At 32.5% G+C, this 27,851-nt stretch overlaps 1 protein-coding gene across 2 annotated transcripts in view; it reads right to left on the bottom strand.

The window, feature by feature from the left end:
* Nucleotides 1-5,189: 5,189 nt before the first annotated feature.
* The window catches only part of LOC129234216 (uncharacterized), a 39,810-nt gene continuing 17,148 nt past the window's right edge, over nt 5,190-27,851 (bottom strand). For both annotated transcript variants that reach the window (XM_054868139.1, XM_054868140.1), the window contains 4 exons: nt 27,287-27,433; nt 22,548-22,669; nt 8,615-8,950; nt 5,190-6,555 (listed from right to left, as the gene is read on the bottom strand). In XM_054868139.1, the coding sequence (XP_054724114.1) occupies nt 5,344-6,555; nt 8,615-8,950; nt 22,548-22,669; nt 27,287-27,433 (1,817 nt within the window). In that variant the 3' untranslated portion in view covers nt 5,190-5,343. The remainder of the gene's footprint in view (nt 6,556-8,614; nt 8,951-22,547; nt 22,670-27,286; nt 27,434-27,851) is intronic.

Raw genomic sequence — 27,851 nt, 5'->3', positions numbered from 1 at the left:
AAGGAGTTTTGGAGGAGTTTCGAAGGAGTAAAATGAGATTTTGGAGGAGTACCAACGGGCTGTCATTAAACGATGTCACACTTTTTTCCAACATATTTGACCCCCTTCCCCCTTTGTCACAAAGTATCATACTTCACCTTATTCCTCCTCTTGTCACATTTAATATCTTTAATAAACATATTGTTTTAGAACTGTGTGATGTCACTGTTTGTCACCCTCTCTCTTCCCCTTGTCACAATTTCATGAACCTGTCTTCCCCTCAGGGCATGACATCGCTAGTGGATGACCCTTTTTTCTATATCATAACTACGATTAACTAAACAATTGTTTTTTCTTAACACAATCACTTAACACAGTACACCTATGTAAGTATTTTTAAATATTTAAATAATAATTACACAACCTGACTTTTGCTGCTGAGAATGTGGAGGTGGGAAAAACAATAATGATAAAACTTGAAAAAATAGCCAATCATCAGCAAGTTTTACTTCACTTATGAAATGTTTTAGTCTTCTAACCTTCAACTTTTACGACTTAACTACAGTGAAACTTCGATAAGTCGAACTTCGATGAGTCGAAAACTTCGACAAGCCGAAGTGTTTATTAATTCCCGTCCAACTGAACGGAGAATGCATGTTAATTATTTTCGATAAACCGAATTTCGTTGAGTCGAAATATTCGATGAGCCGAATTTTTCCCCCTGACCTTGTCAAATTTTCCATGCTAATGTAACTCTATAAGTCGAAATCGTTTTTTTTCTTCTAGTATGAACAAAAAGAAAAAAGCTGGCGCCACTGCATTGCATCAAAAGGCGTCTAGACCAAGTAGATCTAATAAATAGGAATTCGATATTTTGTAGGTAACCTTGTAAATGTTTTATCTTTTTTTTCCTAAAGGTATTGTTTGCTTCATTTTTTTTTTTCTTAAAAAGAAAAATCTGCACAGGGGGAAACCAAAGCTCTGACTTTGCGGAGCCCGAGACAGAAAAAAATAGAGAAAGGGGGGGGGGTACATTTAGGACTGAAATATCCACTTTTGGGGAAAAAAGGTCGGGCGGGGACTGTTGTCTCGACAGAAGGGATTCTTTCTCGAATTAGCGTTTTGTTCTACAAAGCTGTAAGGTCGTTCTAAATTTGCTGTTTTTCTTTATGTGTTAAAGAAAGCGTGTGATTGAGGGGCTGTCTCGCTTATCCCTCAAAGTTTAGACCTTAAAAAAATGGCTAAGACAAAACTTAAAATTTTAAATTTGCAAGAAAAAGTTGAGCTGATCAAAGAAGTCGATTTAGGCATAGCAAAAAAGAAGGACATTGCATTGAAGTTTGGTGTGCCTCCAAGTACGCTTTCAACAATTTTAAAAAACCGAAATGTCTACCTCCAAGCGGTTGCTGACGAAAAATTTAATGCAAAAAGAAAACGCCTTAAGGATGGAAGGTATCCAGAGCTTGAAGAGGCCTTAGTAAAGTGGATGCTAGTAGCGAGAGAGAAAAATGTTCCGTTATCTGGACCAATTATACGTGAAAAAGCAGAAACTTTCGCAAAAAATATCGGCATTTCAAATTTTGAAGCTAGCGCAGGTTGGCTAGACAAATTTAAAACTCGACACAACATTGTGTACCAAACCATTTGTGGCGAAAGCGCAGTAGTGGATGAAAAAATTTGCGAAGAATGGAAAGAAAAAGTATTAAAAACTATTCTAATGGAGTACAATGAAAATGATATTTTTAATGCAGATGAGACGGGACTTTTTTTCAAATGTCTCCCTGACAAAACTTTTACTATAAAAGGTGACACATGTTCGGGTGGAAAGCGGAGCAAAGAACGCATAACTGTTATGGTAGCAAGCAATATGTCAGGCACGGAGAAGCTGCCTTTGCTTGTTATCGGTAAGGCTAAGAAGCCGAGATGCTTTAACAGCGTCAAGTCTTTGCCAGTCGATTACACAAGCAATAGTAAGGCCTGGATGTCTTCAGAGGTGTTCAATTCTTGGCTTAAAAAAATAGATAATAAATTTATCTCAGCTGGAAGAAAAATTGTAATGTTTATTGATAATTGCCATGCACATCCCAAGGCAGCGGCAAATAACTTAACTGCAATTAAATTGGAATTTCTTCCTCCGAACACAACTTCTATCATGCAGCCTATGGATCAGGGCATCATAAAAAATTTAAAGGTTCACTACAGAAAACGTGTTGTATTAAAAATTCTACAGTGTCTGGAAGAGAATTCGGTTCCTTGCATTACTCTGCTCGACAGTCTCCGGGAACTGCGGAAAGCATGGAGTGATGTTACACAACAGACAATTGTTAACTGTTTTAAAAAGGCTGGTTTTGTAAAAGATACATCTTGTTTGGAGCTAGATAATGAATACGAAGAAGACGAAAATATGGACGATATAAATTTTCAAAGTGAGTGGAGCGTTTTACAAAATAAAATGAACATTCCTACCGACAGAAATTTTATGGATTTTGTGTCAGTTGATGACGGAGTTTTAGTGACTGAATACTCGACAGATGAAGAAATTTTATCAAGCATAACGGAAAAAAGCGAAAAAGATTCTGGTGATGAAGAGGTAGAAGTATTTGAGCCAGTGATAAAATTACCTTTGATTCAAGATGCAAAACGAGCAGCAGATATATTGCGCGTTTTTGTAGAATCGCGTCCGAATGTTCCAGACTCTCTCTTTGACGCATTAAAAGTATCCGAAGATTATTTAGTGAAAGAACAAATATCCGCGCAAAAGCAATGTTTGATTACAGATTTTTTTAAAAAATGATACCTATGTCTTTTTTGGTAAGTTAAAAAGTTGTTCATTATACATACAAATTTAAATTTGTTTTTCAACCTACATAAATTCTTTAATTCTTACAATTATATGTTAATTATGTCATGTATGTATATAGTATCACTGGTACATTATTTTATCACTTTTTTGAGCATGTTATAAATTTTTTGAGTTTTAGTGGTATCATTTTCTTTTTCTTCTATAGTTTTGGTTTTGTTTTCAATAAGTCGAATTTTCGATAACTCGAATTTTTTCGCGTTCCCTGCAACTTCGAGTTATCGAAGTTTCACTGTATAACAGTCAATTTGTAAATCACATCTTTATAAAAAAAAAAAAAAATGCACGAAAGCACATTAAAATCGCCCTTGTGACGAACGTTAGTGATCGATCAAAGTATTTTAAGTTACTGTCATAGAGGAAGATTATGTAGTCTTGAACTTTAAAAGAAGGAGTTTTGAAGGAGTTAAAACCAAAATGAAGGAGTTTGAAGGGCCCTCCACAAAAATTTCATAAGTGAAGAAGTATTGGAGAAGTTTTGAAGGAGCGTACGAACCCTGTTCATTAAAATTTGCGAGGAGAAAAGAAATATCAAAATATATCAATGTGTAAAAAACGTTCTATGTACCTGAGCTAACACTACACAGCTCGAATTATTGCCAAGAGCTGCTCACAGAGGACCATTCACTCTGCCAAGACTGAAGCATGCCTCAGTGGGTCGATAGCAAATAAAATGTAAGCGGTCGAAATTCGGTTTCTGCGCAACCCACTTTTTGCTACTGGCATCTCTTGTTTGGCAAAAGAAGGTTGCTAGTTGCGATAAATGATGTGGGTTTCAGCCTTCAACATTTAATCGCACTTTTGGAATCGCCCCAATTCGCGTAGCCATGATTCCCATTAGGGAGAGGATGTGCAATAAAGTAGTTTTTAATGCTCCCTTCTGCTCCAGTGTCTGGACCCGGAAGTGGCAGAAGTTTTTTCTGGACAAATGCATGGGAAATTAGAATTTTGCGGCTCCTCTCCCCCCCCCCCCCCAAGCGTGGAGAAAAAAGGCTCTCTTCCTGGAGATAAAAGGCAGAGGAGGGCAGGGAGGGGCAACCTCATCCCACTATGCCCATGCCCTCCCCCTCACACACACCGTTACTGTAGTACATGCCATACAAAATCCTATTGTTTGTTAAAAACCAAAACATGTTTGGTCAATTGAGCTGTGGAAATTAATCTTTCCATTACAATATGTGAACAGCAATCTGTGTAATTTCATTTCGCTTAGTTCTGAACTAGAGTAAAAATGATCTTTTCTGTGAACCAAACTTTACCAATATCTTCCGTATAAGATCGAAAATGTGCCTGACGTACAACATATACTTTCACGCCTCTGGTACTGAACGGGTATTCTAGAATTCATACTGTTAATTAACACACAAATGAACAAAGAATATTTTTACTTTTATTTTTTTATTTCTTACAACCAATTAGATCCACTCGCTACCAGTTACCATCACTGCCAATTGTCGTAGTGATTAAAACAAGAGGTTATTAACAAAATAAGCATTACCACAGAACTAGTTGTGATATCAAGTGCCCTTGAATTCAAGACTCTAGAGTTTTATGTGTTTTTTCCACCCTGACCACCAACTACAATATTACTCCTATAGCAATGATTCACAACCGGTGGTCCGGCACCAGTATTCATTGATTTTTGCTTCCATACATAAAAAAAAATTCCTAACAGTCACATTAATAATATCCTGCAAGACATTTTTTGGGTGGATTTTGTGATTATTTTTTTTAAAAAAATTTATGATTTTTCGCAAATATCAATTTACTTGTACATATATAACCGTTACAAAAATTACTTATCTTAAAACCTGGTTTTTTTTGTGACCCCCCCCCCCCCCCGGTTCTTTAACACCATTTAAAGTTTTATTTATTCATTCATTTTTGTAAAAAAAAAAGAAGGTCGCTAGGTACGAGGTTCACAAGTTTTTAATAGCGTACGAGCTGAAGTTTTTCTTCATAAAAACAAAAAAATCTTATAGGTCCGAATTTTTTTCGAAACAATTTTAACAGCAAGGGAGTAAAAACCATATCTTCTTTTTTCCAAAAAAAAAAAAAAAATCTTCGAAAGATTTTGTTGGTCAGATGGTCAAAAAAACTTGAGAAACACTTGTCTTGTAGAGAAGTTAAGTGATTTTATTCAAATATGCTTTGTGTGTGCATGCATGAAATATAGTTTCAAAATATTTTACTTGTGTTTTGGAGAAAAAGTAGTTAGTGGTGTAGTTTTGACCCCCCTCCCCCACTGAGCTGGCAGTGTATTACATGTATTTCTAATTTAGCCCTGGCTTTAGGGCGGTAAATTACTAAATAAAATAGTGTTTAAAAACTTGAGAAATGTCACTTAACATGGAAAAGAAAACAATTTATTGCTTATGAATGAATAACAAATACATATTAACAAAACATTCTTTGTTAACATCAGTATAAAAATTCAGTATAAAAGATCAGCGAAATATATATTTTAAAAATCAATGAGATTTAAAATTTCAATGTATAAAAACTCAATATTCTGGCATTACTCCAGTAGTAAAAAGTGCCCTCAAAAATACATGTTTCTTCCTTAGAATGCTTTTTAAAGCCTTCAAAGATTGTTCAGAGCCCCATGCTTTAACACAGACTTTCTTAGTCTGTGTTATTTCTCGTAATGTTACATCCTCCACTCTTGAATATTTTATCAGTGCTCTCTCTGCATTTTGGAGGGAAACATTGTCGATTGGTATGCGAGGAAATATTTTACTGTCTATATTAATTGGTTTCATATCAGTAATCTCTTTTTCAGATATCTTTTCAAAATACAAATTCATAAATTTACCTGAAAGTGCAAACATATGGTAGGAAACTACGGCCTTCTTAGCCAATTGACTGTATTTGTAGACAGGAAAGGGAATTACTTCACCTATTTCATTCTTATTATAAAATCTCAGGGTCATACAAAATCTTAAAAATTCCAGACAAAGTGAAGCTGCTGAGTAACATAATCTCTTTGGAGTTTCAGTAGTTAGTATACTCTTACTAATATATCCAGCTTTCTCAGCAACAAACAAGAAAAGTTTTACAAACACATCATAATACAGAGTACCACGAATCTCATACCCAGGTTTTGAAATGATTTGCTCATCTTGTGCCCATATGATCATTACCTGTAATGCCTTCCTCACTAAGTTTTGGTCGCAGTAAAAAGCATAGGCATTCCATGCCACTACCGTTTGGAGGACAGGCAATTTATTTTCTGCCACACACAAATTGATTTGTTCATCCATGTTTAAAACAGCAGGGGCAAATGCTGGGACATTCCCCAGAGTTTTTGTAATTTTGATATTTGCTAAATATTTTGACAAAATCCATGGAAAACTTAAAAACTTTGCATCTTTATCAGAGTATGTCACTATATACCATGCAGAAGCTTTCTGAAACATCAACTCATGGGTTTTTGCAGTATTAGCAGAGTTCTCAAACTCTTCCAAAAATTCTTCATGCATGCATTTTGATAACTTTTTCATACATTTAATGATAACTTTCTCAATCTCAGCACGATCCTTTCTTTCCTGGAAACGACAATGGAGATTTGTAAAAGCTCCAGAAAATACCTCTGCCTCATGTAATATACCATAGTTTCTCAATACAGTTCTCAATAAGCTGTTATACTTATTCCTACTCATTATTGCATTTTCTTCATACCTCTGCCATCCAGGATATATCAAATCTGGATCCACCTATATGAAATGAAAGGATAAAATTAAAACATCAGAACAAGAAGTATTTAAGCTTGCAATTAGACAGAAGGCATGCCGACACACCCAAGAAATTAATGATTAAACACTTATAGTTTAAAACTTGTGCTCTTCTGTTTTTCATTCATAATTTTAATATAATAACTACAAAAAATTGTAATTTATTACATTTAAGTCAATTATTGCACTGTATATTTTGAACACTTTCTTTGGCAAACATGCATAAATGTCGAAAATATTGGTTTATGGGGGGAAAAAAATTATGCATACAAACTGAAATTTTTAACGAAGAATTTAATTTCTACGTTACTAGATTAGAATGAGTTGTATTAATAAGTTACACATATATTTATACTTGAATGTTCACATTGAATAAATACATTAAATAGTTTAAAAAAACATTTTGACACATAATAGTTTTGGACTGTTTTGGACACAAGAGTTTTGAACAGGATGGTAAAAACCTTGCAAACCCTGCTTTCATTTGCACGCATGCATAAACATAGAGAAATTTGGTTACTATTTTCAAATAGTAATAATAATAATAATGATAATAATGATAATTTTTAAACTCATGCATACAAATTGAAATTTTAATCAAGAATTCAACTGATATGTAACTAGATTAAAATCAACAGCATAAATAAGTTGAATGTTCATACTGAATAAATGTTCAATATAAAACATTACTTTGATATATTTTATGCTGTTTTTGATGTTTTCTCACAAAGTACAATTTCTCTAAAAATATAGTATTGGACAGAAGGGCTTTATTTTGGTTTTTACTGTAGTGCCAATAACTTGGCGAACCCTGTAAATAGTTTAGTGGCAGAAGCTTGATGCTCATATTGCTCAGCTTAGTGTTTTAAATTCATGCAGCAATATCTTGGAAAATAATTTCTTTATCTTCCTGTTAATACCCTTCAATCATAAAATTGAAAGTATCACAGGCTTTCCAAATTAAGTCACAGGAATTCCAGAGTTCCGGTTGTGCACATGTTCACTCTATAGAGAGGTAATAATTAAACGGTGTGAAAATTAGCGTTCATAATGCTGCGGTGTTCACAGTATAGAGAGGTCTATGGGGTTTCGCCGGAACCATCAAAATATATTCAGAATATCCGGGAGTTCACATTAGGGAGTGTTCAGATAGAAAGAATCCACTGCATCTTATTGTCTGATTGTAAATTAAAAACAACAGTATAAGACCGAGTGTGTAAAAAGAGTAACAAGCACTGCATTTGCGATAGTTAAATCTCGTGAAAATAGCGCTGGTTTTCAAAGAAATGCATGTAATAATGCTGCAAGAAATTAAAAAGCAAAATTTCACTGTCATACATTCAGAATGCAAACAACAGTTAATAAAAATAGTAGTAGAAGAAACGTAACATTTTGCAAAAACTGTGATCGAAAAAAAAATGATGATTTCATACATCACATATTTCCGATTGTGAATACGTTAAAACATTTAATTTTCCTTACTTTTTAAAAAGCTCGATTTCAAAAAACAAATCGATAAAATGCTCCCAATTTTTTTTTTTTTTTTTTTTTTTTTTTTTTTTTTTTTTTTTTTTTAAAGCAGAAAGTTTTCAATTTTTTTTTACACTTTTTTTTGCTCCAAGAGCAGAAATAAAAGAAATTTTTATGTATTTTAATCGTTTTTTCTCCAAAAGAGTTGCCATTTTTTACAACTCATTGCAAAATAGTCAGTTTTGGCCATATTTTCGATGAAATAGTAACCATAGACGGCTTTGCTTCAAAATAGTAGCAATAGTCGCTTTTATAATTGGCGGTTAAAACCTGCAAGTGTCAAAAAAAAAAGAAATAATTTTTAGTTTTCAGTATCTTGAACTTTGGCCATATCGAAAAAAATTTCTTGATCCCTAGTACAACAAGATACAGAGAGTAGACTGTATTTCCGAAGCGAAGTTTGAAGAATGCTCATATTTTTCAATAAGATAGTAGGAAATCAATTATGGAACTAAAATTATACACTAAAGCAGATAAAATAAAACCAGGAATAAAAACATTATACAAATACCTGAATATCTTTGTAAGATGTACTAGCACTTTGATTTTCTGACTCAAAATCAATACATACTCGATACATTTTCCCCAGGGCATTTTGAGATTTATAAACTTCTCTGTGATTCTTTTCCATGAAATCTGGGTATGTTGTAGGTCGTTCAGAGCGGTCTAAATTTTCACTTTTACCATTTTTTGCAAAATCAACAGCAACCGAAAATTTTTTTGCAATTGTCAAAGGAATAGATGCATGAATGCCCAAGTTATCAGCATGAGCTAAGTGTGCATTAGCTAAAATACCAACTTGGTCATTCTTTATATATTTCACTAAAAATGAAATCATATGGCCCACCTGAAAGAGAGACAGAGATATTATACACACAATATCTATATCAGTAAGACAGTATTAGTTCAATACCGCAGAAAGTGAATCTATAAAGGGTTCGTTGATGTAAATCAACTTGATTTAAATCAGGATTAAAATTGCGATTAAATCAAATGATTTTTTCAAAAAAATCATTGATTTAAATCAATTTATTTGAATTAAGTGATTTTATTAACAAAATCATTAATTAAAATCAGTAGATTTTATTTTGATTAATTAATTTTGCATTTTTAGAATGTATTGCTCTCTATTTAGTTACACTGCTTTATACTATCTTAACTTCAACAGGCAAAACTACATAGATCCATAGGCGGATTTAGGCCGAAATATTTGGGGGTGCAACAATAACAGGGATCTGGGGAGGGGGGTATTCTCGGAATGACAAGGCAGTGGCGAAATCGGAAAATAATTTTAGGGCAGAACACACTTTTAAGTCTGAAAAACGCGATGTAAACCATATTTAGTAAGATTAGGGGTTGGGCAGTTCTTAACATTTCTAACTGCAGAAAAAGTCTTAAACGAAAGTCGATATTAGAAGCAATGGGTGAATCCAGCTACTGGTTTGGAATGGGATTCAGGCCCCAGAAAAAATTTGAAATAGTAGTTTTGAAAACGCAGTTTTACAGTTCTTGGTGATATTTTGGGGGCAAGAAAGGTATGCATGGCTCCAAGGCCATTTTTAGAAATTCTAGTCTTATAAATGTAATTATAGTCCATATTTATAGTTTGGGTTAGGAATAAGACTCATAGACTGTCTCCAATCGATTTTTTGAAAAGCAAATAGAAATACGTACCCCCCTCCCCTCCCCCACGCTACCTCTTTAACTTTTCATAATAGAAGTTCCAAAAATACTACGGAGGACAATTTTTGATACTGCTACCGGACGGGGTGTTCTGGAGCTCTCTCCTGGAAAATTTTTGAAATTAAAGTCCTAAAAATGAAGTTCTTCTGTAATACCTCCATAGTATTAAAAAAAAAAGGATTCTCCCACTTAAATATTTCGAAATATAGTAGATTTCAATACCAAAATGTTAACACTTTTGATGATATTAGAGAAAGGGGGGTCGGAGGCACTAGTTCGAGTATTTTCCAAAATTAAAGTCTTAAACACATTAGTGTAAGACCATATTTGGTAACGTTAGGGACACTGCAGTTTTTCAAAACTGAAGCTCCAAAAACGCAATTTTAAACGATTTTTGATGTATTTAGGTGATTAGTAGATCTTCTTTGGAAATTTTGCGAAAGTGAAGCCCAAGAAACGAAATTTGAGTTACTTAATTACTTTGGCTGGAGAAAGGGCTTTGGAGAAGAAAAATTTTGAGGACTAATAGGGAAAATGAAAACGAAATAGAAAAAATGAAAAAAAGGGAGGAGGGAGATATGAAAGAAAGAGGATTGCGCGAGGAGGAGGGAAGAGGCACACAATTCGCCGCCAATAATCTGAAGCTGTTGAAAAATTTAAATGTCAGTATTTCTTTTTGAAAGAATTTTTTTTTTTCGTAAAATAACTGTGTTTTCCCAAAATGAGATCTTTTCTTCTCTTCAATAATAAGAATATTTTTTTAAAACATCTACTCAGCATGTGTGGGGAGGGTCACCAGTCTTGTGTCCCCTCCCCCCTGGATACACCACTGCAGCAAAATGTCCGGGAGTCTTCCTTCAAAAATTTTTGAAAATTTACCTTAAAAATGTTAGTTTTCTGTTGTTTTCGGTGTAGATTTTATTGATAAAGTTTCTTGCAATAGCCATGCTTTTTTTTTTTTTTTTTTTTGGACTTTATTAGACATTGTTGTTTCAAAATAGAAGAATTGGTATTGATATACGAATAAATACCCAATTACAGAACATGCTATTATTCTATACAATAACACAGCACTAAACAATAAATTGTTGGAGAAGTTTTTTTATTTGCATGAAATTATTTATTAGGTTTTTTTTCCCAAATGGATAAAATTACTTAAATTCTTAATATGAGCACACTTACGTTTTTCTTGCACTAGCGACGTGTGGTGATACACTGGATTCAAGTAAATTTACTAGTATAGCAGCTATGCAACCCCCCTCCCCCCAACTGCGTTTTTGAGTGAAATATACTAAACTATTTTTTTCAAAACCCAACCAAAAATTTTGGGGGTGCGAGCCCCCCTGGCACCCCCCCCCCCCGTAAATCCACCTATGTATAGATCCCTTTTTTTGCGTGTGTAACAGATTTTCACTCTTGCAATATTGCTTCTACTCAAAAATTACAGTTTAGAATAAAATAAATTATTTGCAGTTTTTCTTATACACCATGACTAATATAGAATTTTAGAAAAGTAATTGTTCAACATATTATTTTGCACCAAAAACGTTCAGAATGATGAAAACCTTATCTTTAAGCAAAGCACAAAATAAAATCACATCTTATCTAAGCATTATAATGTATTTATAAATATTTAAAATTAATTAAATAGTTAGAGAATGTATCTTAATTTTAAAAGAAAGCTGAATGGATTCATCTATTGCATGAAATATATTGTGTTTATACATGTAATCTTACTACTATTATAAATGTGAAAGTTTGTCTATATGGATGGATGTTTGTTACTCTTTCACGCAAAAACTACTGAATGGGTTTTGATCAAACTTTACAATAATGTAGCTTATGCATCAGAATAACACATAGGGTAGTTTTCATCCCGTTAAGAGGGGCAAAACCCCCCATGGGGGGTGATAAAATACAATTTTCGTATAAATTCTTTAATATGGGGATGAAAAAATACTTGCACATATTAACATTTTATGTCCATCGAAAGCTCTGATTTTTCTGCTGAAGGTGGCACCTGTTCGAAATTTCTAAGTAGAATAAAAAACAAGTTATGAGCTTTTTAGTTCCATGTTCGAATTCTTTCCTTAACTCAATAAAGTATTTAGTGTATCATCTGAACTCCCTGTCGATAGCGAAATTGTTGTATTGTTAACTATTTTTGCTTTTCGTCTGACTGTTCAAGGCTTTTCTCAAGTTAAATCTTAAAGTAAGATTTTTGCACAAGATAGGCAAATAATACATAGATTTGGCTGATTATTTTCCAGTTTAAAGCAACTTTGAGGCAATTAATGTTTTTTTTTTAAATTAATTTGTGTTGACTGGGTATTTGATCGACCAGCAGGTATCTCGTCAAACTTTTTTTGCGGAATCATTTCAATAGCTAAGGCATTAGGAAATTTTTTTAATTGCCGCTGTTTTTGAAGCTAAAGACCACGCAATACTGTTTCTCGGTTTTCACCATGTAACCAAAATATCGCCATTTCTTTAATATTTTTTTCTTTAAATCAGTTGTTAATATGTAAAATAATCCACCAACTAAATTAAGCAAATCCATAAAAAGCAAATTTATGCACAATTTCAAACAATTGCCAAATTTTACTACTTATTTTGGAAACATCTGGGGTAACATCATTTTATGGTCACCAGCAGTATCTCAGTATTTGGCGACACTATCTCTTCGATGAAAATGAGTAACACACAGTTTTACAAAGTAGGGAGGGGGAGCCTTATCCAAAGTATCCCAAAACGATTACCGCAAATTTGGTAATATTTTAAATCGCAGTAAGGGATTACGGGCGGCTACATTTTTTTAAAGTTTGTCTCTAATAGCAATATGGAGAAGATTTTAGAATATGTTCAAAAAAAAAAAGAATAAATATTTTTAAAAATGTGAAGTTTAAATTCATATTTTGGAAATTCCTCAAATTTGTATATGATTAAATGTCGTTTTTTCGCTTCTAAAAGAGTACTATTTTGTTCTTCATACTTAGTGCCATTTTACTTTTATGAGTAAGGAAGAAGCTTGCTTTTTAATCACGTCAAAGCGGTGTGTTTTGAGTTATTTCAGTTACAGAAAAAAACGAATAAAATTAGCAATAGTTTCTCATACAGACCCAGGCAACGCCGGGTATTTTTTTTCTGTGTACAATAATATCTTAACTAAGTAAAGAAAGTTATTAAATAGAGTCTGCCCCATGTCCCCAGTTACCGTCAAAAAATATTTATTTTTCACCAGGAACGGACAAATACATGCAAAGCATTTTCTTTATAGCATCTTCTTTTCGTAATTAAAAATCATATCCTATGAATATATAGATTGAGCAAACATTTTACGCAGTTTTATAAACTAGGCAAGTCTCTGGCAAATGCATGGTACTGTGGTTCCTTGCGATAAATAATGGATTCGGATTTATTATTTTACATTTTACGCTGCTTTTAATTGCAAAAATAGAAAATGAAATTATACAAGATGACATTTTAAAAACTTACTCGATAGGCAGAGTTATTATAACGCGGTCGGGATGAGTGTTCAAAAATTCTTTCGCTATAGCCATTGTAAAAGTTGCATTGAAATGTAAAAATTTCGCCAAATTATTTTTGGTAAAAAGATAATTAAATACTATGTATAAGGTATTGAAGTTAAAATTAATCAGCCAAATTAGTGAAACAACACGCTCATATAACATAAACTACTATTAAAACGTAAATTAATTCGAGAAATCCATTTCTTATCTCCAGTCTCACCAGGTGACTACGTTAGTGCATTGGCGAATTATTCTTGATTTTTAAGAAACTTTTAATTTTCTTTTTTCTTTTTTGTGTGTGTTTTTAAGGATTAAGGATGCTAATTAGGATTTTGTGGAGTTAATGTCCCTACTTTAATGGCGACAATGGAGAACATTGTTATTTCTTTCTTTTTTTTCTTTTTTTTTTTAATTGGTTTTTTATGCTATCGGACCTGTACTGATGATGAAGTTTTTTGGAGTCAATCATGACGGAAATCTTCACAGGGAAATGTTATTTGAAAACGTTGATATCACCATTCTCATAGAGACTTTAGGGAATGTTTCTCTTTCCGAAATGAGAAGTTTTTTGTACTATTGTCCTCATTTAAAAGGGAACTTTAAAAAAACTGCTGTGCTTATTCTGATTTTAATGGTATTTTTACTGTGAACTTTTTGGTATTTTAATCAGGACCGTTTAAGTTATTTAGAAACAGTTGATTTCCTTCTGATGGGGGGTTTTAAAGGTTTGATGTTCTCATTTTAAAGGGACATTATTATAATCAGGATGTGTAGTTACCGTTGACCCCATTTTGGGACGATTTGTCCAGTAAGAAGCTATACAACAATTTAGATAGCCGGTGTAGCGCTGGACATCATTTGAAGGAGATCGGGATGATAATGGAAATGTTTGACTTTATTTAAGAATTGTTGATTTCACTCAAATTGGAATGTTTGAGAATTACACAAACTAACTTCTTTACAACGTTTTCCAGATTTATGTTGTGTGATTTTTTTGGGTGTCTTATCAGTTTCGCCAACATTTCATTTGCTCCTCCCCTGATTTTTAGTTTTAAAACTTACCTTTTGATATATTAAAGTGGGGAGACCATATGAAGTGTCGGCGAAACTGGGGACAAACCATTTTTTGGTAACTATTTGACCTCTGCTTCTGTTGACCATTAACTTCAATCGATTGAAAAAAACTACATCAATGTGAGCGAAGCCGCGGGTAAAAGCTAGTGTTACTTATAAAACGTCTATGATTATTATTTTAGTTACTTCTTTGTTATCTTAATATATAAAAATCTTCTGTGCGGACGTTTGTCACCATAAGGCTTTTAAACGGCTGGACCGATTTTGATCAATTTTTTGTGTGTAATTAAGTTGTGGCAAGCATGGTTTCGAAGCCCGATGGATCGAATCAGAAACGTTTTTCTTAATTAATTAATTTAAACATTGGATGGTTACATCTCCCAAACGATTAATATTTATTTTAACCTATTGTTGAGCGAGAACTGAAATAAATATTTAACCCGTTGCCAAAGGACAATAAGAAAGCCAGCTCTGCTTTTTGTAATGAAATTTCCTACTGTGATATATGTCAATTGCGAATAGATAAAACGTAGAGAGAGAGTAAAGCCTTCATTTTTTGAAAGCAACGATTTTTGATCCCGTGATATATTTTAAACTAAAGTACTGGAAGAAATCGGGTAAACGTGTCTTCTTTCATCGTAGTTGAATAATGTGGCCGGATGGGGGCTTTACTTTTTGATGACCAAATGATCAGAAAGTACTGTACCTAGCAACATTTGTTTGTCGGCTCAAATCCATCTGAGTTTCGGCACCGATGGTAAGAACACTTTAAGGATTGTCAAACTAATCAGTACATAATTAAAGGAAAAGATAGTGGAATTTAAAGACGAAACAAATTTGATTTTAGTCCAATAAAGTAGCTCTGTACACATAAGATCAGTGCAGTAGAAGATTTTTATCTTTGGTGGAAAGAACAAATTAAGCAATATATGAAGATTATCCACGTACGCAAGGAAAGATAGCAAGTGAGATAAATGCTCAGCGAGAGAGCGGGATTTAAAAGTTTTCGTTCAAAAGATCGGACCGCTAATAGGTCGGAGTTTGCTTCACTTTATAATCGGCTGGATTACAGTAACGTGGTGGCTTAGCGACTTTGGCCATAAACTACAGAGTTACGTGATCATTTTTTTTACATTTTAAAGCTACTGTTAGTGTAATTCATTGTATTTTTTGTTTATTTGGCGAAATATTTTAAATTGCAAAGAACTGTTTTTGGTTTTTATAGAGTGTTTAGTCTTTTGGTTGAAGAATGTGTTTATTTTACATCGGGAGGGGGGGGGGGGGGGGGGTATTTTCGCTTATTCAGGGAACTGTTTTTACTTTTATCTTTCTTTTTTTACGATATCCTTTCAATTGTTTTGTTCTTTTTCATATGGCGACGTTGCGGTCGGATTTCCCGTTTGTTCTAGATGGGTAATTAGTTTTTTACACTTAATATCTGAGGACGATTTTTATCCTTTGAGTATGACTGAAGGACAAACCATACAATCTATGAAGATCTTTCAAGTACGCGAGAAAAATAGTTAATAAAACAACTGCTCAGTGGGCATTAGATAAATCAAGTTGTAATAAATACACGCATTCTGACACCAAGCAGCTTAAAAACATTTTCTTTTTACATATTTTTTCAACAAAACGGTTCAAACACTTGATAGTTTATTGAAATATTTTAACTTTTCAATTTAGAAAGTTGGCACAGAACAACGTCTGTCGGGTCCTCTAGTGTAATTATAATATCTACAAATTTTTGAACATTAAAAAAAATATATTAAAAAATCTGATTTAAATCAAAAAAATCCAATTTAAATCAAAAAAAATCTGATTTTTTGATTTTTTTTTTAAAAATCAAAAAAATCACAACCCCTGATAAAGAGCCAATCTACAAAACGAAGTTCTCCATAAACTTCTTAACTTTTTTTTTTTTCAATTATGACATAAAAAATAAATTTTTAAATTAACACACTAATTTCTTAAAGCATCTACAACTTGTTTCCAACAAGATTTTGAAATTTTAATTTTGATGATATGTGAGTGGTACCAATTTTTCTTATGGCATATCCATACTTAATATCAGGTTTTATGGATAAAATTGCATTCTCAGGTTTATCACTAAGTCTTCTGTTTTGATTCTTGACTTTTATCGACATATATGAGAACACACATGTAGAGTTGCAAATGTAAAAGTCCCAACAAGGAATTTCGCCACAATTAGGAACATTCGTCTTTTAGATTGCACCAGAATTTCACTAAATGGTATCAATTTAAATATCTGGTGCAATCAAGGATGAAGTTTTGTTTTAATAAAAGACACGTATTATAGAGCTGACATAATTGAAGGACATTGATAATAAATGGATTTTTAATCTGCAATGGTTTTTTTATCCCCTGTTCATTCGGAAAATACTTTACTTATTATGTTTTAAGTGACTAATTTGAATCTTTAGAAAAAAAGAAGGAATGTAAGCTTTGTGGAACCCTTGAAGGAACTCCATGGAAACCTGGGGTTCCGTGGAACACTATTTAAGAAACTGATTTATAGTTTTAAGGAGCTAAACAGATCATCACTAAATTTTCAAAAGGAAAAATTTGCATTTCAGGCAAAAATCAACTTGCAGATCATAATATGTCACTTTTGAGGAAGAAATGTAAATAAAACAATAATAGGAAATTATGCAGGTATGGAGCATTTTTCAGCACCAAAAAATAACACTGATTGGCTAAGATATAAGGGAAAATATCAACGATGGCTATGGCAAAAATGTTTGGCTGCCATCTTCGATCCTCCATTTTGCGTAGAAGCTCACTTGGTAAAAAAGCGGACTTTTGAGGATTCTTCTACACATTTCAGGAACTACAACTGAAAAATTGAGCTAAATATAAATTTGTGGTTACATTGACCCTATTTTTAGCCTATATGAGTCATTCAGAATCTCTATATTCTGCGCTGCTAAAATAACACTGCTCTATTCTACAATATATTGATTAAAAACAGTAGTATGCTTTTAAGTTCTAAGCTTTTAAATGAAACCTATATGCAATCATTGGCGCAAAAAAGATTTTGAGCATGAGATGTGTAGGGTAACAGTAATTAAATAGATATGCAGAGTATAAAGACAAAACTTACTTGAAATTTCTTTTCTTTCTTTTTTTTTTTAAACATATTTCAAGTATTCAGGGCTCCCAAAATATTTTTTTTTTGTCCCTAGGGATAAATGGGACTTAAACTCTAACCAAAAGGGAAGAAAGGGGACCTTAATCTGAACTTTTAAAGCTTAAAATTAGGGTTAGGATGCACTGATAAAAGTTATTGCTTTTCTTTATTAGTCACAGAATATATTTTGGAATCCCCTTTCAAAAAAATCCCATTAGCTTCCTTAACATGCATTTTCTTATTGAAATGTTTCTATTGCAACAAAATAAAGATAAATAATTTTGTAACTATGAGTATGATAAAGCTTTGACATCTTATTTTTTCTGCTCTTTGATCAAGAGGTTCTGTCCAGAAAATGGAAAGTTCAAAGGGTACTTTAAGTAAAAGGTTGAGTACTCCAGAACTAGAACACCCAAGTTCAATGCAAGTTTATTCAATGTAGAGTATGCCTGTTTTTGGAATGCACATAAATAAAAATGCTTAAACCTGTTACATATATGGAAGTAAAATATGCATGATGGAAGCAGCAAAACAAATTCAAACTCAAGATATATTTCAAAAAGATCTAATCTTTGGTGCTAATACAGCAAAATCAAATATATTTGGTATTAAGATAGCAATAATGAATTCAATTTCCTTTCTATGCATTTGCTTAGATCTATGTGATCTGACTGAATAATTTTGATCTCAAATCTGCCCACAGATTTGAAAATTGCACCTCAACCAGGGCCCTATTTAAGGGGCGGGTTTTTAAGGTTCAAACCCCCTCCAGAATTCTTCAATACTATTCCAAAATTAGCTTTTCATTTCACTTTTTTTTTTTTTTTTTGCTTAAAAATGAAATTGTTATTGTTGAAGAATTATTTATACAACCTCAGTGCTATGTTGGCAGTATTTATTACATTCTTATACAGTTGTCATTACGAACATCATTTCTTACAAAACAATAGTGTTTCCTTAGGATTTTAAATACTTAATGCTAACATAAACATCCAAATTCACTGAATTTGAAAGTAACCAAACTCTTATATAACATACTTTAAAGGTGTCAAAAAATATCAATTTAAGAGGTGCGTATATTCAAATGCACATGCATGAGTACACGTGTCTATTTTTTTAAGGAAAAAAATTGAATTTTTATTAGACTTAATGTAGTATACCCATCAGATTTTTTTCCTCAATTTAATAAATATATCATCTTTTACATTCGCTCATGCTACTGTCCTTAAAACGGACCCTTTTCCTTTAAATAATCTATACATTGCAGGGTTGGCAAGTTTTTGCCACGAGTGGAATAGCCATGGAAAAAACCAGTTTTTTTCCTCCTGGTGAAATAAGTTTTTGCCAAAGTGGCAAAAAAAAAAATTTCACTGTGTTTCCAACTTATGTACAGTTTTTTTTTGGGGGGGGGGGAATTAGTAAAAAATCTTAGACATGCTTTGATAAAATTCTTTGATAAAATTTTGGTTTTATTTTCTTTCTAGCTTAAAATGAATGTTATATTTACTGGCAAAAATTGAAGAAAACCAGGCAAAATTTACAAAAAACTGTAAATCGGCTGTGTTATAAAAATGTACAAAAGACAATTTTTTACATAATCTATTTAAAACTTAAATAAAAACAGGATATCAAGACTTAATTAGGTTTTTTTCATTAACATTAACTTATAATTAAATAATTTAATGTAATTCTCGAGATAATAAGCTTTAAGGTATTAAAGATTTTTTATTTTAATGCATTGTAAAAAAAAATGTGTCATGATGCACAGAATTCAGTTGAATTTGAATGAGCTTGAACTATTAAATGAATTATTTTCAATTTTAAAATATAACTTAATATGAGTTAACAATATTTTCATATTTATGTTTCATATTACAGTCGAGCCTCCATATATCGAACTTCCACATATCGAAATTTTCTATATATCGAAATCCCAGCAAATTTCAATGTTCATTACATAGAAAAATTGTTTCTATATATCGAAAAAATCTCTTTATATCGAAATTTTTTTCGAGACATTCGTAGGTTTTTTTCCCCTACTTTAGACTGTTTGTCTCATGAAAAATGAAGGTTACTGGAGAAAATCATGTTTACCAACGGTTGCTAAGAAACTCATAAGAAATTTGGGTTTGAGGGGTGTGTAGATAAGTCGTTGTTCCGTTCTGGAGTTCTTAAATTCCCTCGAGTTTATTTCAAATTTTAGTTGTAACCACTAACACTGTAAAGTTAGTTTCAAGTTATCCTTTTTGTCTGTTGATTATCATTCCTAGTCTTTTTAGCTTCAGTAAAAATAATTCAAGTTAAGTAGATTGATTTTTTACTTTTCTCTCGGATTACATTGTCAAAACGAAAATCCCCCTAATATTGCGGATCAAGTTAAACTGCCAAGAATGAAGATGTATGAAGGCACAAAAATGTAATTTCTGTTAATTTTCCAATTATTAACTTTCGTTTAATCCAATGCTCGTATAAATTAGAAATTGGGTTTCATGCACGAAAATTTGCTTTAATTTTAATGTTTTAGGAGATTTTTATGAGAAAATTAGATTGTTTCTATATATCGAAATTTCTATATATCGAATTTTTTCCCGGCAATTTGCTACTTCGATATATGGAGGTCCGACTGTAATTGTAGTTTACCCCTTCAATTTTTTATTACTCTGATAGTATTAAATTTGCATTCCTTTACAGATAAAAATTAACTAAAAGATAAGTCTTAGTTATTTAATAGTTATGATATTTTAATAGTTTAAACCAAAATCAGTTATTCTATTGTTATTTGCTCTTCATTTTCTTTCGTTCTGCATTCATAGTATTAATTGGAAATGCATTTTACTAAAGTACCATAAAGTATGGCTACTTGAGCCTCCAGGGGATACTTGAACCCATAAGAAAAAAATGTTTAAAATCCGTCCTGGTCTTATAAAACTCAATGTATAGACTTAAAAAACCTTCTCCATGATAGGTAGCAGTACTAGGCAGAGGCTGGAGCATGAAACAAAGTTTCTGCTATTCCCACCTTTTTCTGATTGAGGTTAAGATTGCAAGTTGTCTAAACAGTTGTTTTTAGTGTCTGCAAACTTTCACATGTAAGTTCATGGAAACATCCGATATCATCAAGGTCAAGATAGTTTTATGTTTGCATTCTAGTTCTTGATAAAATAAGTGTTTTAAGGTTATAGCTATATAATTAACACAGCAACTAATATGAGTTAGTAAAAGTGCACGGGTTGCCTTAAAATGGGGCTACTTGAACCCAGAGTTCAAGCAGCACCAGACCACATTTCATCACTAAATTATGTTACGTAAGGTTTGTAATCTTTTAAAATAAAGAGGTTAGTTGCTATTTAAACACATTTATTTGCAGATCTGGGGATAAAAAGGGTCCAAAAATAAAAGAGGACCGTTTGAAGTAGGAAATATGAGGATTAATAAGAGGAAAAATTACAACTGTGTCCAGATTCAAGTAATTCCGGAGAAATATCTTAGAGAGTGGCATCAGCTCATTTTGACTTAAGTATATTAACTCGAAAAAGGAAATTAAAAGATCGTTAACAAAACAAGCCTGGGCATCCTGTAGTATTTGTAACGAGGAAGGGCAGGTTTTTAATAATATCAGAGAAAATAAATCAACCCAAGCCATTAAAGAGAGAAGTTTTCATCCGTTCTAATGTTTAAATAATGAGCATTTCAATTGGTTTTAGCTGTAGTTAGATTATATTTCTATTTGAGAAATTATATTTGCCTAAAAATATGTTTTTATGAATGTACATTGATTTTTTTAAAATTTATATAAATAATTTACAATTTATATAAATAATTTGCTCACTAGAATGTATGTTTTGAGTTTTCTTTCAAAATCATTGGTCCTTCTTGATACCACCACCTATTTTACAGCTTTTTCTAATGGATTTGCTGAGTGGGACCAAGTAGCCCCAGCACGGGGCTACTTGAACCCAAATATTAAAAAAAAATATATATATATATAAAGAATTAAAATTGTTGTTTAAAAAAGGCTTAAGGTGGTAGCAGAATTTGTAAAAAGTGGTAAAAACAAGGTTATCAGTGCACATTATGGGTTTAACCAAAAAATCAGTGTAAAACTCGCAAAAAATATGAAATTTCGGGTCTAAGTAACCCCAGTTTACGGAAGTACAAACTTAATATGTGAATCAGTTTCACTGATGCATTTGAATATTTTAAGTTTTAAAAAACAGAATTATTAAAATACTGTTAAAATTATTATATCATTCAACTATCTACATCTTATAAACAAAGCACATCTATTTTTGCCACTTAGGTAAATATCAGCAAGAATATTTTTGCCAGGACAGTTCCTACCCCCCTCCCCCCCTTTGGCAAAAACTTACCAACCCTAGTTTTTAATAAATTTTCCTTTTTGAAATTTACTATTAAAAGAATTAGACTTATAAAAAATATTTATAGTGTTATTATATTGCAACATGTTGTAATGAAGATTTAAAATGATTGCTGTTACTACTAAATGCAGATTTTTCAATTAATTAATATAAATAATAAAATTGAAAACTAAAATAATTTACAGTATTAATATCATTCCTATTCATTAATTAACAGAATTCAATTCAACTTTCTTTGTAATTCTGTTTTTGCCATTTTTTCCCATTTTTGCAATGTTTTTTTTTTTCCACTGTCCTGGCAAAAATACCTTTTTGCCCACAAAATGTCCAACTCTGAACATTGTAATAAAAATCATTACATATGAATCATTAGATATGATTAGAATGAAACATGATTTTACTGATCATACAGATTTCACCAGAAATGTGTTTGGCAAAATCCTCCCCGAAATAAAAGTCTGGTTGCGGCCGTGACCTCAACCACGTTATATTTCATTACTTGTACAGTCAAAATGAAGTAGATTACTTCAAAACGCAAAAATAGAAGCTCTTCAATCTCTGCAGATTGATTTCAAATCAAGTCCTTTACTCTTTACATAGAAAAAAAATAAATATCATAAAACATACATTCACGTCATGAACCAGCTCAGCCTCCACAGATGGAAAATCTCCAGGAGCATCATTTGTCTTATGGAATATTAGATCCGGTTGCCAAATAACAGCATATTCATCGCCATCCAGATCTGATCCTTAAAAAAATATTGCAAAATTATCAAATTGCAGAATGGTATAATTTTAAAAATTAGTTGACCATTCTGATTCCATCAGTAACTTTTCCTGTAAAATACATCTTTAATGCATTTTCTTCTTCTTTTTTATGTAAAGAAGATTTTATATACAGTCGATGTTTGTTATAACAACCTTTGTAGATCAAACAAAATCGGTTATAATGACCCTTGTAGATTAAACAAAATCGGTTGCTATAACGAGAGGTCACTATAATGTGATACAGAAAAATTGTTTAGCCATATTTTTAGAAATACTGGAATAACTTTTACCAGTTATGCTTCATTTTAAAAGAGAACCAAAAAACTAAGAAAATTATAAATGGTTGCCGATTAAACTTAATTAAAATTATTTTTTTAATATTTCAGGGTTCGTACTCAATTTCAGAAATAAAATGAAGGAGTTTTGAAGGAGTAAAATGAGATTTTGAAGGAGTACTAATGAGCTGTCCCTGAATGATGTCGCTCTTTTAATCATCCTAGTGGTACCAGCACGGCTTTGCCTGTAGTAGAAAATTAAAAGGTCATTTGGTTCGCCTGTACAGTAACAAATAACGGATGATGAATTTCTCGCCATTTTTTTATGTTAATTTGCTCGCCCCTCTTATGGTAATTTGCTTGTCCATATTATGGTAATTTGCTTGCCCACGTTATGATAATTAGCTTGATAAAATGCTCTTAAAATGAGAATAGAAAAAAAATTGAATTTTCGAAAAATTTTGTGCCAAATTTCATGAAAATCGGCCAAACGGTCCAGGCTCTATGCGTGCAAAAGACAGAGATCCAGAGACACATACTTTCAGCTTTATTATTAGTAAAGATAATGACCCCCTTCCCCTTTGTCACAAAGTGTCGCACTTCACCTTACGACTCCTCATGTCACATGCCATAACATATTGCTATAATACCTATGTAATGTCACTTTTTGGTCTCCCTCTCTCTTCCTCTAGTCACAATTTATTGAACCTGTCTCCGCCTCAAGACATGACATCACTTGTGGATGTGGATGACACTTTTTTCAATATCATAACTGCGATTTACTACATAATTGTTTTTTTAACACAATCACTTAACATAGTAAATCTACTTATGTATTTTTAAATATTTAAATAATAATTAAACAAACTGATTTTTGCTGCTGAAAGTGAGAGAAAAGCAATAATCATAAAACTTGAACAAATAACCAAGCACCATTTCAGCATGTTTCACTTCACTTATGAAATGTCTTAGTCATCTAATAATATTTTCACCTTCAACTTTTACGACTTCTATGCTCAATTTCTAAATCACATCTTTATGAAAAAAATAACTATATGCAGTTACTACGTCAAAATTGTAACTATACCTTTGCTCTTGTGATGATGTTAAATTGTCGATTGAAGTATTTTAAATCACAGTCACAGAGGAAAATTATGTAGTCTTGAACTAAAAAAGAAGTTAAAACCCAAATGAAGGAGTTTGAAGGGCCCTTGAGAAAAATTTCCTTAATGAAGGAGTATTGGAGGAGTTTTGAAGGAGTGTACGAACCCTGTATTTTACATTTGAATACTACAGTAAAACCCCTCTAATGCGGACACGAACGGGACAAATTTTTTTGTCGGCAATAGAGGGTTGTCCGCAGGACAGGGGTTTAATAATGTTATTTGCATTGGAATCGGGGAATTAAAAAATGTCCATACAAGAGGGGTGTCTAATAGGAGGGGTTTTACTGTATCTTAAATTTGAGGGAACACATTGAGCAAAATATGCACTAAGAATAATTGACAGAAATTTGCTACTTTTTAAATTATAGACCATAATTTTCCTCTGCTTTGTTTGAGATTGTTTTCAAAAATATAGTTTACACTTTTTTAAAATAAAGTAGCTGCGTTCCGTCTTTGAACTTCTCAAAAAAAAAAGCTTCATACTATCTATTGTTTGTGTGCAATTTTCATCAAGTCTTTGAACCTTTCACCCCCAAATAACCCCCTTCAATCGAAACATTTAATCTTTAGAAATATATAATTCTTAATTATCAGTTTTCAAATTGATAATCTTGAGAATCACAAAAAAGTCGAAACTTAATATTGGACGTTATATTGGAATGAGCGGTTCGGTTTGGACGTTATAACGGACATTAAAATAACATTATGTCTATGGAATAGCAAATTTGACTTCATGCATCCGTCTTAATAAGAGAAGGGTCGCAGTAATGGTAGGTCGTTCTAAAGAGGGTTGACTGTATTCATTTTAAACTGAAAGATTTAAAATAATATTAAGCTTAAAACCTATGGGCACATCCTAGACTATAATAACAGAAAAACTTGGTGAGTTCTTCAGAGGCAGGATGCAGTTAGATCTAGAAATTTCTATGGCTACAGTAGAGTAATGAATACATACATGTTTCTATGCAAAATAATTTATACCCAGACTCGGCTCTTCTCAGCAAGCTATACAAGTTTCATTCGTACATCAAGTATTGAAACCTCAGAAATCCCTACTCCTACAATTCGTAATTCCGGATAATATGGATAAAAATTCTGGATAAAAGCTACCCTGATGATAACAAAAACGTTCAGAGCCCTCAAACGTCAAATAACGCCAGTAGATTAGAGCTGGATGTCCACCTGAGGGATGAAATGTCAGTTAGGAGATGGCTGCGTAGACGGAAACATAGTATGCCATTGAAATAAGAAGTGTGATAAGGCTTTTGTGCTTAAAGAAACATTCTCCTCCTGAAATTTATCGGCAGGGTTGGTAGGATACAAGTGGTTATGTAACGAAAACAGGTGTGGTTTTAGTGCACTAAAACCTGACAAAGGCAGAACAGATGTGCGAGATTAAGAAAGAGCAGGGCAAGCAAGCACATCCACCTCAGGTGGCATCTTCGTCATGTCAAAGCTTTGATATAAAGTGACTGTCGCATTACTTAAAGTAGAATTGCATAAGAATTTACTATCTCCATCGACAGTCACACAATATTTTTCATACAGAACTAGGCTATTGGAAGACATGAGGCAGTGAGAAGCAAAGGGATGCAAGTGGACTATTTTACATTTCGAGTAAAATGTGTTTAAAGATCAGATCCTAAGTAGGCTTTCATTGAAATTTTCTTCTAAATCATGCTGTACAGCAGCACTTACCAGGGCTACTAGTACAATCTCTTGCCCCAAGGCAGAGGAGAGGTTAACCTACCATTTGTACTGGTTACCTCCAAATTTTTAATTTTGCCACTAGCATCCCTTTGCTTCTCACTACCTCATATGCTTGTTGGGCCTTGGCGATGATTAAATCCCTGCCGGTTTCGATGGCTAAAGTAGAGTAGTTTCAATGGTTTGGTGCACCGCTGGAAAAAATGCTTTGATAAGTAGGGTGACTAAGGGAACTAGTCTGTACCTTTGCCTCCTTACATTGTATATACTTTTCTAATTCTTGAATAAATTTTTATGCTGCATGGGCTTGTTACCATACTTTTTGAAACCCCTCTTATTAAAAAAAAGGCTTCACTTCGTTGATTTAAATCAGCTTTCTTGCTTGAATCAGATTATTTTGATTTGAGTATACAGTCGACTCCTGCTACAATGGGATCTGACTTACGCGAAATAGCTATAACGAGATTTTTTCCCCAGTAAAGAATTTTAGACCTAACGCGAATTCCTCACCTGCAACGCGAAAAATTTTGGAAGGAAATCGTAGTTTGTAAGTATCAGTTTTGTTATTGGCAACTTTTTTTTTTTTTTTTTTTTTTTGTGAATGGACCTGTAGCATCACGGAGAGACGAAGTTGCAACACTGTACTACTGTAAACATCGCTTATTCAAATAACTACTCCTCATTTTACATTTATTATTTTCATTCTTAATGTGAAAGTTGATGAAATATAATGACACCTATAAGAAGCGCTGTTTCATCTAAAGTTTGTGCAGATAGAAAGAAAAAGAGAAAGTTTCTGACAATTAAAGAAAAGCTAAAGATTATGTGCTTGAACAACTATAAAATGCATCGAAGATAGCACGACGATTACGTATGGGGAGTAAATTTTCCATATGTACAATTAAAAGTTCAAAAAAGGAAATCGCTAAATTTTTTCAAATACAAATAAATTCAGTTTTTTATGTAAGAAACAGTAATGTATAATTAAGAATAGTTTTTAACAGTTGGAGGTGCTGTTTACAAGTGTCTAAAATAATTTTGTATGTTCATAAACATTTTTACACATACCCTTTTTCAGAAATTTCAACTTATGCGAAAGATCTTGGAACGCATCCCTCGCGTGGGTCGGGACTCGACTGTAATAAAGTTTAAAGTTATGTTGTACAATCATGCGCTTAATTTTTTGAATTTTTTCCTTCTGTATGGGCCTTTATTATAAAAAAAAGTGGGGAAAGAAGAAATTTTTAGATTCTCTTCTCAACTTTATGGAACAAATTTTTACACCCTCCCCCAAATAGTTTAACAAAGAATATTAAGTAACCCTCAATTTTTGATTGCTATTTATAAATTTCCGAGTATAAATCCCCCTCCTACCGGGAAAAAAACTGAAATTCTAAATATGCCACTGTTTATCAGAAATTAAACTGTTAAAGATATGTTTTCATCTTACCTGCCATTTCATTTGGATGAGGTCTAGAACCACACTGAGGGAACACAATACAATCAACAATATGGTGTAGCTGAGGAACATCGACTGCTTTAAATTTCCTAACATCACCAGGATGAAGGCAAGGATTCTTCGTTACTAAAACTGTCCCTATGCAATAATAATAATTTTCTTTGAAAAGAAATGCAGGAAAAAGGTTTTAAAAATAAAGAACCAAAACAGTGAACATACAAAATCTGTGTCTTTTCTCCAACCCTAAGCCTACTTGTCAAAATTTGTAATAAATTAATACGCTTCACAACGAAATAATTACAGGCTTCCCCTCCTTTCAAAAATCATTTTTTATAGTAAAATGCACAAGTACAATGTTTAGATTGAACTAAAAAACCAATTCTTTCATAATTTAACGCTTGTCATGAAGAAAACAAATGTTTTTTTCATTGCAAACAATATATGCTTGACATTGGAAAGCTCCCAAATCTGAGATTATTATTAAATCAGTTGTTAACTGAAAATTCAGTAAAGTGGAACTCTCAAATAAATCAATTCTTTCAATGCACTAAATATG

Source organism: Uloborus diversus, chromosome 1 (genome assembly GCF_026930045.1).
Source record: "Uloborus diversus isolate 005 chromosome 1, Udiv.v.3.1, whole genome shotgun sequence".
Taxonomy (NCBI): domain Eukaryota; kingdom Metazoa; phylum Arthropoda; class Arachnida; order Araneae; family Uloboridae; genus Uloborus; species Uloborus diversus.
Note: the sequence above shows the minus strand (reverse complement) of the source record. Positions and strands in the feature narration are given on the sequence as shown.